The following is a 15,130-nucleotide window of genomic DNA, read 5'->3' on the forward strand; positions in this document are numbered from 1 at the left end:
TGGCTCTACTTGATGGACTGGCTGATGAGCTAGCAAGGACTGAGAATTATCCATGTTTTTCTATATATAATATATAACAGTATAGAATATCTATACAGACACACGTCCTTTTCTATTTGGGCACACTATTTTAACAACAAGCTGGCTCCCAGATCTCCTAACGACACAAGATTATGTGAGAGAGCCGAGTGTGGTCTGGTTGAGGTTGGTATTACACTGCTTTTTTTTAGTTTTTGACAACTTGTGCTTTTCCCTTGTGTATGGTGTAAAACAAACATATTTAAACATGTCTGCAAAATTTTGCCACGTTCTGGGGGATATACCACGATCAGATTGCATTTGATTTGCCACGTTTTCCAATTTTTTGAACGTGGTTCGAAACTATAATGTACTACTTTGATTCCAAAACAATATTCAGTGCCAAAATGTATTTCAAAATTATTCATTTTTGCAAATAAATGAACCATTTATGCGCGAGTAGTCAAACCCTGTGCGTTTCAAGTGTAGGCCTAGGCCGCTATCCGCTAGTCAACTCCTACGTCACGCGGTCACTTTTGTAAAATTGTGTCAATCCATGGCCCCCTCCAAAATAAATTTTTATCAGAAAGCTTCGAAATCCTTAATTTTGACACATTTTCCACCGAATTCGTCAATAAAATGACAGGGTAAAAGAGTTGACATAAATTCTTTAAGTTAAAGGAATGAAGCCCTTGACTTTGAAGGGCAGTGCACGTCATTAGAGACAATAGAACAATAGAAAAAAGTCGAACAAAAGTTGAACACAGCGATTCAAACACAGCATGCATGTCATGCATTGACATATGATGCCAAACCAAACAAATAAGGCCCTGAACGTTTCGCTATGGGCCTGCCGTTTTGAGTATTTTTATGAATTTGAAATCTTTAGAGAAAAAAGTATTCGTAGGAATATAAGTAGGAATAATAAGGACACCCCTTATGGTCAAGAATAGTAAGGGCAAGTTTTTGAGATGTTTTGTATGTAGTTCTTGAATGATTAAAAAGAGAATAACAAGGGCTCGAGCAAGCTTTATCCTCTGAATATAAATCATACCTCATGGTCTATGAATAAGACGTGAAACACGGAGTTGAAACTTGAAACCGTTCTGTTATATAAACCAAAGCGTTTACAAGTTCTGCCGTTACAGCATCGAGCATCAGGTAAAGATCGTCAAAAGATCCACGAAAACATATTGCAAATTTGCGCCTAAGCATTCGTCGCGTGCTGTATCATAACTCAACTCCCCCTGGTCAACCTCAACTCAACTCCCCCTGTTCAAGCTCAACTCCCCCTGGTCATAAAACCACTGATGGAAGCGAAGAAACTCCCCCTGGTTTGGTCGGTATTCTTTGATGATTTGGATTTTTGAAATCTATGGGTTCTCGCGCCAAAGTTTAGAACCCCTCGACCTGGCACCGTGATTGGCTAGATTCACTTCCACGGGTGCAGAAAATCGTATAATTTACAGGAGACAATGCTTTCCGAGTCTGTAGAATGCTATAGAGTACAACCAGGGGGAGTTCGATAACACTTCAATGCATGGACTGAAATAACAATGTTGAACAGTTGTGAGACCAAAGATAGAGACGGGGCATTGAAGCGGATATAACAATTTCAGGAGATGTGCATACTTCTCGGTAAAAGAGATAATAAATGGTTTAAATAATTATAAACAAAATTGCGGTAGAATAAGCTTTAATTCCCAAAAAGTTTTTCCTCAAATCTGAGGGGTGCTCGAGCCCCCTTCGCACCCCTCTGGATCCGCCCCTGCTTTAACGGCCCTGACTACCGTGAATCCTCGAATAAGCCCCGAGGGGCATATTTGCAAAAATGAAAACATTGTATATATTACTTATTCGAGGGGGGTTTATTCGAGGGGGGGGCTTATTTCAAAGTTTAGAATTTTCTCCAAAGGTTGACTGATATCATTAAAAAAGTTACAAAGAGCTGTGTAAATATTTAACAAATATTTTAATTTTTTATCATCACAAAGTCCTTTTGCTCCAATGAACAGTGGCGTTTCCACGTGAGAGCCAGGGGGCCATGCCCACCCCCTAGAAATTTTGTTTGCCCCGTGTTTGGCCTCCCCAGTTTTTTCAAAAGGTTTTATTAAAAATTCAATGTTTTCTTCGAAAGCATTGTTTTCTCTCTAAGGGTTGCTCTTTTTACACTCTTTTGTAATGAGAACTAGTAAATTTGAGTTCAGGCTGATTGTTCTTAATTTTTTAAAAATCTTAGGCTGGATTTATAGGGTATTAGTAGTGCCATTGCTAGCTTTATTTTGTCCAAGAGTTTATTTTGCTCAATGCGATTTTTGTTGCATTTATTTAACAAGCTAAAGGCCCTGATAAGCGTTTTGGTTTGTAACTGAGGTGAACATTAATTAAATTCTGGCTCCTTTCTCTACTAACTAAGAAAAAATCATCCTTGAAAATTATTTAAAGGGCCTCTCCAGCCAAAATTTGCAATTGCATTTTATTGGCTAATCTAAAGGAGTTAAACCTGCTGATCACGAATTCATTATTTGTTTTTCGATATTTTTTACAGTTTGCGAGATATAAGCTCTTGCATTTCGATAATTGAATTGAATTAACCGACAAAAATTTGCATTGTAGCTAACACACACCACTGCTTTACATTCTACTAGTTCACAAAGTAATGGCTAGCGTTGGCCCTTATTATTGAAAATTTTGCCCCCCGGCTAGCCACCCTCCCCCCCCCCCAGATTTTTAAGACTAGATTCGCCACTGCCGATGAAGCCCCGTTACTGGGGCGAAATATTAGCTTTCACTAATTTACGTGTATTTATTGTTGTTAATTCTCGTCGTATTGCGGCGTTTCTTATTTGCTACATTTTTATAGATTTTTTGTGGGGGCTTGTTCGAGGGGGGGGGGGGATTATTCGAGCTTATCGCCTGTGCCTTTTTCCTTCTTTCTACGACTGTTGATCAATTCAATTCAATTGTTAAATTTGCAATTCTCGTGGTCACTGTTCTCGTGGTGGAGTCATACCACCTTAACAAAGCTGCTTAAATCCCAAAATGGCAAGCTACACAGTTGCAGAAGAAAATAAACACACTGGAGAATCAGGAGATCCCTTTCACCATCTTTTTGCAAACTGCTTTGGTGCTGCAGATGAGGTTTTGTATTGCACATATATCTTTGAATTTGTCTTTCATCACTTATAGAGCTGGGAAACACCCACTGAAGAAAACCCCCAACTTACGGCCGTACGGAAATGTAAACAGAGTTCATTATAACTCCTACTATGAAACCTTCAAAATAACTTAAAAAGGTATGGTAGGGTATTAATTAGCCTGCGTCACAGACTATACGAAAACAGAAACTCAAACCTCCCAAATATAACTCATGGGCAACTTTTTTATAAAAGCGATGTAGTTTTCGAGGAGCACGTAAGAGCTATTGTCTTGACCTATAAACATACCACATCCAAGATGCTAGCTCTCTTAGTAGATAACCTAATCAAGGAAAGAGAAAGAGAGCACCCAGTGTTGAAAACATCTGATATTATTCAACCAGAAATCATTTTTAGATCAAGTGTCACAATTTGTTTTTGGAAAAGTTTTAATTTCATAGTGTGTCGTGGCTGACTATCATAGGCCTGGCAACAATAATGTTGCTATTGCCAAGGTTAGAATAAAATGGGTTCTTATCAGGGTAATTCAGGCCAGGTGAGTTTTTCATTCAGCAATGTACAGTCAGGGCTGTTTTTAGGGCGAATTGTGCAAATTGTGATACTAGCATGAAACTTTTCAATAAGGGACAGTTTGATATACTGAAAAAGAAAAGATATGGACCCCAACTTACAATGAAATGGCCTCCTTCAGCTATTTTAGACTCGGGTACGTTGCCCTAGGACCCAAGTGGCGATATTACAATATCTTTGCTGTAAGTCAGAACAATAGCAGAAAACTTTCAATCAAAGTGGCAATCTGATACCAGAAAACCAAAGGATATAGACCCCATCCAAAAATTGCCCCCTTGCTCTATTTTTAGACTGGGTTACCAAACCTTTCTGGACAGTCTTATCGTTTCTCAGTCTCACTTTGGTACAAAAGCATGAAATACTACAATAAGGGGGCGTTTTATGCTCCAAAGAAGATAGGATATAGATCCCAACTGAGAATTGCCCCTATGGGCTATTATGGAACAAGCTTAGCTAAGCTATTAACTAGTCCAGCCTACCTTCCTGTTATGAATTCAGATTGGGATAAAAATAATCAAATTTTATTTTGAGAGTTTGTATAACACTGGATGTTCAAGACAAAACTATCTAATCATTTGATAGCACAAAGCTTAAAAATAGCACATAAAAGCTGTAACATCAATAGTCTTGATCTTTCCATGTGATTTAATTAGAAAGTTATGAACCATGTGCCTTGATGAAAAATTTTGCTTTGAGGGACCCAACCAGCCACACACCTATTGGGCAAGCCTATTGTTTTGATAAGATGTCACATTATCCCATTGTTGTAGAGCAATATACTATTGTTTAAAAATATTTGGTGGGGGAGGGGGTGAGGGTCACTGCAAAATATGTCAAAGAAGGATGTAGAAAGGTTCTAGCAAGGTTGTCCTTGCTTATTCTTGAGTCTTTCTTTCCTTGATACAGCATTCCATGAATAAACACAAATTACAAGTTTTTTTCCTTTTCAAAGGAAGAAAATCATATTTAAATAGAATTGACCAAGTTTTTTTTCAGCTGTACTTGAAAATTGTCATTTGCAAATTCAGCAAAATCCAGACAGAGTGTGTTTTAAAAGCAAACTGCCTGTCAACTAGGCATAAGCTGCTGAAAATTGGCCCCTTCTTAAGTGATTCGCTGAAGTTGATTCGTGTTCTTTGCTTGCAGCATCTTTGTTGAGGAGATGAGATGCAACAGAATATTGCGATCAATTTTTAGAAATCAAAACATCTCAAAGTGAGCTGTCTGAGCTAAACATTCACATTGACATTTGGAGTTTGATTATAATTATGTATTCAGGAGTGGATTTAGCGGTGGGGGATGTGGGGTGTGCGACCATATCTTGTATTCTTTGGTAAATTTTGCTTTGATTCAGTTGAAATGCATTTCTGTAGTCAGTAGTTACAAAATGATGTAGAAAAGTTGTTTTCTTTATCTTTTTATGTTTTTTATCTGAAGGTTATCTTTTTTTGAAAATGGGAGTTTCCATTAGGTTCCATCACCTAAAACAAGGACCGATATTCCGGGGGATGGCAACTTGTATCCCAATTATTGACCTAAAGGATGTGACACAAAGTCAAATCATTATCCAATACCCCCTGCCCCCAATCCTTGTCGCTTAAACCGTCCCTGGAAATATCTTTCATACAGAAAAACCTGTCTGGATTCTTTGTTGATTTATGAATTTTGCTCATATTTAAGCTCACTTTATTTGCAAAGGTAAGCAAAAACACGGAAGACATATTTTCATGCTCCCATTGTGTTTCACTGGCTTTTTGCTGGTGAGGGTAACTCAATCAAATACCTATGTGTCATGACCCCTTGCCATTGATTGGCATACACCTTTTGTCTCGAACAATAGAAGTGAGAACTCGTCTCCCCAACAAACTGTAATTATTTAATGGTGAGCTACTTTGAAAGGACCACAGTACATGTGTTTCAGTAATTGTGCAGCATATAATTGTGTTTCACTCTGTATTGAGATTTATGCCTTAGTGACACCAGTCTTGGAACTTGCAGCAATATTCCACATCAATCCAAGTTTCTTAATAAAAACAGAATTTGGATAAAATTACTTTCCTTCATCTAAAAACCATCAACCTTAAACGCTTTACGTTTCCTGTGGCCGGTTATTGCTTCTGAAAGCCCAAGAGCTCTAAGAGCCCACACCCCCTCTTTAAGACATTAACGATGGTAAATGTCCCGTTAGCTTTTGTTTTGATCTGAAATAATTTCTCCCTTAGATTAAAAAGGTATCCTAGATAATTATTCTATCCTACCTTTTTGATGAAGTGATATAATTTTGTCGTAGAAAACTGCAAGAGATCACTGAAAGAAAAACGCCCCATTTTGTGAATGCGTTTGAAAAAGCTATTGCTTTTTACGTGGCAATGGTTCGCTAATCAAACACAATAACCGTCATATGTAGCGTTTTTTGGGTGACCCCATTCTGCAACTGTCTATTTTCTTTACAATTCCTTCAACGTTTTTATTCTGAATTGTGTAAGGTGATGAAGCTCTTCGTGTAAAAACTAACTTTCCAAAGTCCAAGGTTTGTTCTTCTTAGATCAAAATCCGAAATGTCTAAAGAATGTGAAGGACTTTTCTATATAAACCCTAAGACGAGGGGAAATTGTAAAACATTCTGTACAGATACAGATGAAGGTCCCATGCAGGCAAAGCGAGCAGAAATTGTTTGCGACCACGCCATTTTGATTAGTGTAAAGTACATTTCAGAATATTTCTTACAGTCGCTCGCTTTCAGTCTTTTAAAACGTTTTAATTTTGTTTGAAATATCAACCCTATCTACCTCTTCCTTCCCCTGAGGAACTAATTTTATTGCAGATTTGCACCTTTCTTAGACACTAACTTTTCTGAGCATTGGCTCCCTCGCTACCTAACTGCATGACCTTGTAGCCTTTCCTATCTCTATGGTCTCAAGTCTTGTAGTACTTTCATGGCAAAGTCAGTGGCGTAACCGACAATTGTTGGGGTTAAAGCAACTCCTAAGGGCCCTCCAAAGTATTTTCATTAAAGCAGCTCCAAAATATTTTCAATAGACAGGCTTTTTGCACTATTTGATGTGAACAGGGATTTAAAAAGTTAATATTTCCCCGTTAACAGGTTGCACGATGCTTCTTTTCTTCAAACCTGTTAAAACCACCGCTGTATCTTAAATTCTGGTGTTTTTCTTTCGATGAAGTGGGAGTAATCCAGACCATGGATTAGAGGCCAAGGATATGATGGTGCAAACGTCATGACTGGAATACATGCTAGTGTGCAAACGTTGACAAAATATATGGTTGATAGCCCTGTCCCATTTGTTAATTGCAGCAGCCATAACTTGAATCTGGTCATTTGTGACTCTGTGAGGCAGTACCGGAGAATGATGATTTCTCCGGTACATTGAAGCATGTTTGTAACTTTTTCTGTTCAGCATATTTAGTGATAGATATCCACATATTATGACAGTTTCAACTCGCATTACATTGACATCAAAAACAAAAATGAGCGAGATGAAATAAAGAGAATAAAAGAAAGGATGAATTCTTATGAATTCGTTCTTTTTATTATTATTTTGGAAACGAATTCTACGGGCAATCAGCACAGCTCCTCGTGAATTGCAATCACCAAAAATTGACTTAACCGTTGCATCGCGATTGGCATGTTACTCTATTGCAGAGCTTGTTGTCCTACGCGAGTCCTGGGACTCTGTTAAGCAAACTGCGTCTGCTTTAGCTAGTGCTTGGCACACAGTAGTTGATTTAAAGCCAAAAACTAGAAGTAAAAGGTCCATTTTTGGAGCGTTGGAGGACAATATTTTCAATACCCCAAAACAAACATTCAAAATCAATGTTTTTTTTAAAACTATCGATATTGCTTTGATGCAGCTTAAATAAAGGTTTTGTGGCCAAGATCTGGTTACTCCAACGTTCGATATTCTTTTTCTAAACCGCCTAGCTAGAGCCATCAACGGAGACATCTTCAAAGCATCGAACAACTTGCTAAGCCTGTATCCAAAAGATTTGACAGAGAACTTGGAATCAGAGCAACGAGTTTCGCGTGAAAATATAAGAGAAATGGACAACTGTAGACTTGGTTGATTTGATGTTGGAAAGTCGAGTCAGCTCTTCATTTTCACAAGTCTACAAAGCTCTTTTTCTTTTTGCCACCATTCCTGTCACTGTAGCTACCGCTGAGGGATCTTTCTCGAAGCTCAAATTGATTGTCTTGATATTCCTAAGGGCCACAAACTGTTCCGTTACGCCACTGGGCAAAGTGTGTCAATTGTAGCCAGCAGGTTTTTAGATTTGATCTCATCTTAAACCGAAATAGAAATCGAAATTATTTTTAAAATTTCATTTGATCTGACGAATGTTGGTTGGCTGAAATTCACATTTTGTTGCTGGCACAAACACTATGTCGGATGATGTTATAACTTTAATATTTATAATTGGAAAATTTTCATAAGTTCATAAGTTCAATCACAGGTTGGTTATATTTTACAAACAAAGAAAAAGGGTAGCAAGTAAAGAGATCTTGGTCCGTACGAGTATGTGGCGATGAGACGTGTGTTAACGAGTTCCCATCAAAATGGATAAAACAAACAAAATTGTGAGTGAGGAAATAGATAGTGGTGTCGGCAAAGTACTAAAAACGATTTAAATGGTAAAGGAGAAGAATAAGGGTCAGTATTTGATAAATATTAGCGAAATTTGCCTTGCGGAATATGGTTGGTCACAAGAAACGACAGTCACAAGAACAAAAACAGATCCACACTGTGATTTCTAATCAAAAGATATCCTATCGAATAAGCTCCCATCCAAAGATAAATACATCGAAGATGACAGGGAATCGATCACCACCCAAACTGAGCAGGATGAAATATTTTACAACCCAAATAGACTAGATTCACACCAAAACGACCTCGAAGACTTCAAACGCCAAAGGTCATTTTCCAGCCTTGGGACAATTTTGTCCAGACTACAGCTACAAGCATAGAGTGTAGTATCATCTGCAAAATTACAAAAGTCTGAGTCTAATTTTAAAAGAAAGATGTCATTGATGAATTTAATAAATAATACTGGTCCTAAAACAGAACCCTGAAGGATTCTCGCTCCAACGATTTTTTGTGAGCTCTTTATCGATCCAATTTTAACCTTTTGCATGCTATTTTTTAGATAACTATAGATCAACCACAGGCTATTTACACTGAATCCATAATCCTCCAGCTTAGCAATCAGAAGATAATGAGGCAGGCAGTCAAATGCTTTTGACAAATCCATCAATATAGTTCCCACTATTCCAGAAGAATTTAAACACTTCCTCCATTTTTCAATTACTCTAATGAAAGAGTGTTGGGTGCTGTATCCTTCACGAAACGCAGAGAGAAGATTTGTTGAGAATTTATTGTCAAAAAATTGATCATTTGATCTTTTGATCGATTAAGAGTCTCTCATATATCTTAGATGTTGAAGGAAAAACACTTAGGGGCCTATAATTTTCTTTAAGGGTTGCCTCATACTTTTTAAATATTAAGGATATATCAGCTTCTTTTAGTTTATCCGGAAAGGCTGACTCGTGGATGGCACAGTTTATACAGTCTGTCAGGAAAGGACAGATGAAATTTTTTGTTGCTTTGAAAACGACGTTTTTCACAAGGTTCCTCTGGTCTTTGTAATTTCTAATGTCAGGTTCTTGCTTACTTTCATTTGCAATGTTTTTCAGGTTTTTTCTTATCATTATAGCTTTTCGTATTCCTTGTTCACATTGTGTTTGTTATTTCCCCTTAAAAAATTTGTTTTCTCGGGAGCATTTGCTTCCAGTGCATTTTCAAACGCTGTTTCGAAATTTGTGTAACTGACCGTTGTCATAGACTGGAGATTACGCATTAAGTCTAACACAAAGCGCTCTTCTGACCATTTTTTGTAGTTTCGATAAATCAATTTTTGGGGGAACCTTACTGTAAGTTGTTTTGATGATTGTGTATATAAGATGGTGGTTATCATTAAATCCTGTTTCAAACGACCGAGTCTTCATGAATGAGCGCCGCTTATTCATCAATATTAAATCAATGCATCGGCCCCTGGACGACTTGAAACATGTATGCCTTTTGATAATATTATTGAGATCATGCGAAAAAAGTGAAATGCGAAAAACAAAATCCAGAAGACATTCAAACAATGTCGGCATGTGCAATGTTAAAGTTTGCTGCAGAATTACATGATGACGAAGAAATGAGCTTGGCAGTATCTGGTAAAGATCTTATGGCCGAAGAATTCAGGTTTCATGAAAAGTGTTATTAAGACTACACTCGTATTTGCAGCAAAAGTAAGAAAAAAATTGCGTGCGAGGAAGGCTCTTCAACTAGCTTTGGTGACTTCGATACTCTCAGAGAATTTGTGCAAGAGCATGTCATTGATGGAGACCAAAGTGTTTCAATAAAGCTCCTTACTGAGGTTTATGGCCTAAATAAAGAAGACACGAGAGTCCGAAGCAAAGTCAAAAAAAGGTTAGAAAGTGAATTTGGTGACCAAATTTTGTTCTTAAAGGTAATGTGTCCAGCTAAAGCAAGAAACTCTGCGGGGGTTTTCAGAAACATGTGATTTTTCATGTCATCGTCCCAGTCATTACAGTCGTTCTGTTTATCTACCATGCTGCGAGGTTAGCTTTTCATGTGAGCAGTTTTGCATCGCAAGAATACTGACCAATCGCAAACCGTTATTTTGATGTTACTTGACATGTTGGGTATACGCAGTCCTTTTATATCGACACATTACCTTTAATCACTGGTTACCACGAGGCACAAGTAGTTTTAAGTCGCAAAGCCATCTCTGAAACTAGCGTCAGCAGTTTTGTAAAAGATAACAGAAGCTTCATCTTGAAAGAGGCTGCAAAGATTCTTCGTAGGGACATTATGAACATGAGTGACAACGCACCCATTGTTCGTTGGCCACCTGCTGTTGAAGATCTAAAAGCAGAAGAAAGGAAATTACCTCAAAGTTTAATCAAATTCCTGATACTTTTGCTGCATTCAACGCATCACTCTGCAGGAGATGAAGTGCATCGCCATTCATTATCAATTGCTCAAGATTTAGTTCATGCAGTTTCTTAGAGAAAGGTGCCCACCTGTGAACGATGGAGAAGAGTATCCATACCTATCATGGCATCGCCTTCCAAGAGCAATGGAAAGACTCAGTTTTTTAGGGATGACCTAAAATTATCTATCCCTGACTCTATACGTAAAACAGTCGAAGTTCTAGAGCATGAGTTACCAAAAATATCCATAAAGCCACACGAAGAACCTGTATTGTTGGCATTTCCACAGCGAGAAAGGCAAAGTGAAAGTAACAGTGCTAGTTGTATTGGAAGAATGCTTTTCTTTTGGAAACTCTTACGAATTGCACATGGCCAAGGAGTTCAGTTGATCTCCTGTTTTGTTGGTTGGATCTTTCTCATGTATGGATCAGCATATAGTACGCCCACGTTCTTTACGTTCCTGCCACCAATCCTTAGCCCCATAACGGATTACAGCACTGTCGCTGAATGTATTTTCCAGTCCAAGCAACTATCGAAAGCAAGCAATATGACTTATTTACACATAACTGTGGATGCAGGAGCAGCGACAAAGTTTAATCACGTTGTTTGGAACAATCCAGAAGAATTCAAGCGAGTTGTCATACATCTTGGAGACTTTCACGGCATGATGGAGTCCTTTGGTGTTGCCGGTAAAATCATCCAGGGCAGCGGTTTTGAAGAGGTAGTTTACCAGGCAGGACTTTGTACTTCAGGTGGAATTAAATGAGTTCTAACAGGAAAACATTATAACCGAAGTTGGAGCATACATGAATGTTTTTTCCGAGGAAATTGAGAGACTGTTTCCTGAGAGGTTTTTCGGTAGCCACTAACTAATAACAACCTCAAGCGAGAGGCTGTACGTAAACGCCCTCAGAACTGAGACTTGACAAACATCTGCCATTCCAAGAAAGTGTCTTCGCAAGGGTGAAATACTCAAGTCTGAAATGAGGGTGCAGAAGATTCTGAAAGTATTGAAAGAAGATTTTATAAACCCGTTTAGCAATGATCTGGATTGTTGCAAATTATATAATTTGGCATCATGATGTTCAATGGAAGATGATATTGCATACTGCGTTCTTACGGTTGAAGAACGTGGCACCAAAATGAGAGATGACTTTTGCTTTCGAATGGACCCGGTCGAAAAAGAAAGACAACTGTTCTTTGATCCAATCAAGCGTGCCCCTTGGAAGAGTGTTACTGATCAAAGTCTGAAGTCGAAAGTTCGTTTAAAGAGTGAAGAGAAAGAGAGAGATGTCACTGTTCAACGTGACATACTAGGTCTTCTAGCTACAAAGTCTCAAGAAGCACAAACTTCCGTCGATATCAACAAAGCCCTTCAGTATTCACTGTCACCAATACCCTTATGCTTAGCAACATCTGATGGAACCAGACGTAAAACTGCAAAGAGTACGCTATTTGGCGCAGCTCTTTTCAAGATAGAAGTCGATAGCATTCATTTTGAACAGACTGAAAGGATACGAAGATGCTATATTCTAGATTTATCTGCAATTATGAGAAGAAAGTGAAGCAGAAATTGGCGAACGAATTATATACGTTGCAAGAGGAAGCCACTAGCGCAAGATATCTAAAGATGATAGCTACATTGTTGGTGGATTGGTCACAGGTCAGAAAGAAGCCGATACAAAGATTGCATATCTTGTATAGCACGCCGAAGAAGAGTGTTGTAATAGCGAGGACACTGTATGTGTTGTAATAATAATAATAATAATAATGGAAACTTTTCATTTTGAATTCCAGTTAAAACTACAATTACAAATCTCACTATTACAAGGTAATTTGTAACTGGCTAGCCTGATTTTACAAAATAAGACTATTACAATCGTAGTAAAGAGAAAAGAAAAAAATAGGTTAAAAGGGGAGTAGCTCTGGGTTAGTCCATGTTTTGTTCCTACAGCAAATAATGTAATTGGTGGTACGAATGGATATCGTAGAAAGCTTAGAAATGAGATATCGTTTGTGTTGATCATCGATGGAAAGAGAGTCACACATTTCAAGGAATGAGCTGCATGAGTCGCTGAAGATGCCAAGAGAGCTGATGGAGAGATTTACAAATATGACTGATTTGAACCTTGGTCTTAGATCTGAGACAAGGCGAGCATATTTTAAACGTTTCCTTTCTGCATTGCAGTTAAGGTTAGTTTCAAATCCTATCGTTAGTTCCAAAAGATAAAGAATGTTTTCCTTTGTACGCAGAAGTAGATCTAGGCGCAGATTGTCTCCAGTTATGATGGAAGGTGAGGAGAAGCCAGGTATATCGGCAAAAAGAGAGGATCCCTCTATAATAATAATAATAATAATAATAATAATGATATGATAGAATGAGGGATAAGGAGGCCATTGGCCTATTAAACCCTTTAGCGTTCGTTTTTAAGCGTATTCATAGTTGTACTTCTCGTTCCCGCAAAAATCGTCATATAATTTCTCAAACTCTATAACTGACTTCGAATTGACTATGGTTGCTGGCAAATTGTTCCATTCATTTATTACTCTGTTTGAAAAATAGTTCTTCCTCATGCTCGACGATGAAGGAAACTTGAAAAGCTTGAGATTGTGTCTTCTTGTAACTGAAGTACTTCGTTAAAAAAATACTTTACTATCAGTATCGACCATGCCGTGTAGTATTTTGAAAGTTGTTATCATATCTCCACGTCTTCTTCTATAGCCTAATGTTGGGAGATCGAGGAAAAGTAAGCGTTCCGTGTACGATTTGTTTTTGAGTTCCTTCACCAACTTTGTTGCTCGTCTTTGCACCGATGCTAATGTCTTAATTTGTTTTCTTTACATGGATTCCAAACTGGCGCACAGTTTTCAAGTAACTAGGCTTTTGTAAAGAGCATTGAAGGTCTCTTTGTTGACGAATTTCATGGTTCTTATAATGGACGCTAAAAAACCGCTAGTTTTTTTTGCGATTTCGGCGTTGTGTTTGTCAAATTTGAATTTGTTGTCAGCTATAATTCCAAGTTCTCGAATTGATTCAACTGATTTAATCATCGTGTTTGTTTGTGTTAAATCATCTGGCATATAATATCAATTTCTTTGATTGGAGCTACCCAAGTGAAGTACACTGCACTTATCACTGTTAAACGGAAGCTGCCATGTTTTTGACCAATTTTTGAGCGATTCAATACCATTTTGAATATGTTGCGCTTGACAGTTAGAAGGAGAATATATTTTCGTATCATCAGCAAAGATATTGACTTGACAGTATTTTACGTTGTCAGGTAAATCGTTTATATACAGCAAGAATAACAGTGGACCAAGGACACTTCCCTGAGGTACTCCACTAGTCACTGTTGTCCACTCTGATTTGAAGCCATTTAATACAACTCTCTGTTTCCTACCAGTTAAAAAGCTCTTGATCCAGTTGTATATGTATCCTTCAATACCATACGTCTTGATTTTGGTAAGAAGGCGTTTATGCGGTACAGAGTCAAATGTCAACGGGTCAAGAGAGTCAAATGTCAATGTTATCATCTAAAAGCGATGTCCATTCTTCGAAGACTTCTAATAGTTGCGACAAACACGATCGAAATTCTCTAAAACCATACTGACCCGGTGTAAATGATTTGTTCTCAAGTAGGTGATCAGTTAGCACATTTTTAATCAATCGTTCCATTATTCTGCAAACAACCGAAGTTAAACTTATTGGTATGTAGTTTTCTTTTTGGTCTTTTTTGCCTTTTTTGTATATTGGAGTAACATGAGCAAGTTTCCAGGTACCAGGAATTAGTCCAACTTGGAGACTTGCTCTAAACATAAAACATAACGGATTTGCAATTTGTGCAGCAATTTCACGTAAGACTTTCGGGTGCAAGCCGTCGGGACCCGGCGACTTTGAGGGTTTCAACGATTGTAATGTTTCTAGTACCATTTGTTCTCTAATATCAATATCTATTAGCACTGAACCTGAGAATTGTTTATCGATCAGTGGGACAGAAGTCTCATCTTCTTTTGTAAATATCGAACTAAAAAATTTATTGAGGATATCAACTTTTTCTTGCTCAGTTTCTGTGTAGGTCCCATTTTCCATTTTTAAATCCGGTACTTTAGTATTTGACTTGAGCTTGGAACGAGCATAATTCCAATACTTTTTGCAGTTTGTTTTTAATCGATCTGTAATTTTATTTTCAAACAATTTTCTCAGCGTAGATTTTCTCAGCGTAGATTTAACTGGTTGCTTTTTTATTTTGTATCTTTCGTAATCCTTTCCTTTTTTGGTTAATAACCACCTTTTGTACACATTATATTTCTTCTTAATTATCTTCATTATGTTGTCATTCATCCGTAATGGAACTTTATTCTCATT

The 15,130-nt window shown here is 37.7% G+C and overlaps 1 protein-coding gene across 1 annotated transcript in view; it reads left to right on the plus strand.

The window, feature by feature from the left end:
* Positions 1–2,992: 2,992 nt before the first annotated feature.
* Positions 2,993–15,130, plus strand: part of LOC135688266 (acylamino-acid-releasing enzyme) — a 66,865-nt gene continuing 54,727 nt past the window's right edge. The window contains exon 1 of the mRNA XM_065205043.2: positions 2,993–3,159. Within this exon, the coding sequence (XP_065061115.2) occupies positions 3,061–3,159 (99 nt within the window). The 5' untranslated portion in view covers positions 2,993–3,060. The remainder of the gene's footprint in view (positions 3,160–15,130) is intronic.

Source organism: Rhopilema esculentum, chromosome 19 (genome assembly GCF_057945365.1).
Source record: "Rhopilema esculentum isolate cy_ngs chromosome 19, ASM5794536v1, whole genome shotgun sequence".
In the NCBI taxonomy this organism is placed as follows: Eukaryota; Metazoa; Cnidaria; class Scyphozoa; order Rhizostomeae; family Rhizostomatidae; genus Rhopilema; species Rhopilema esculentum.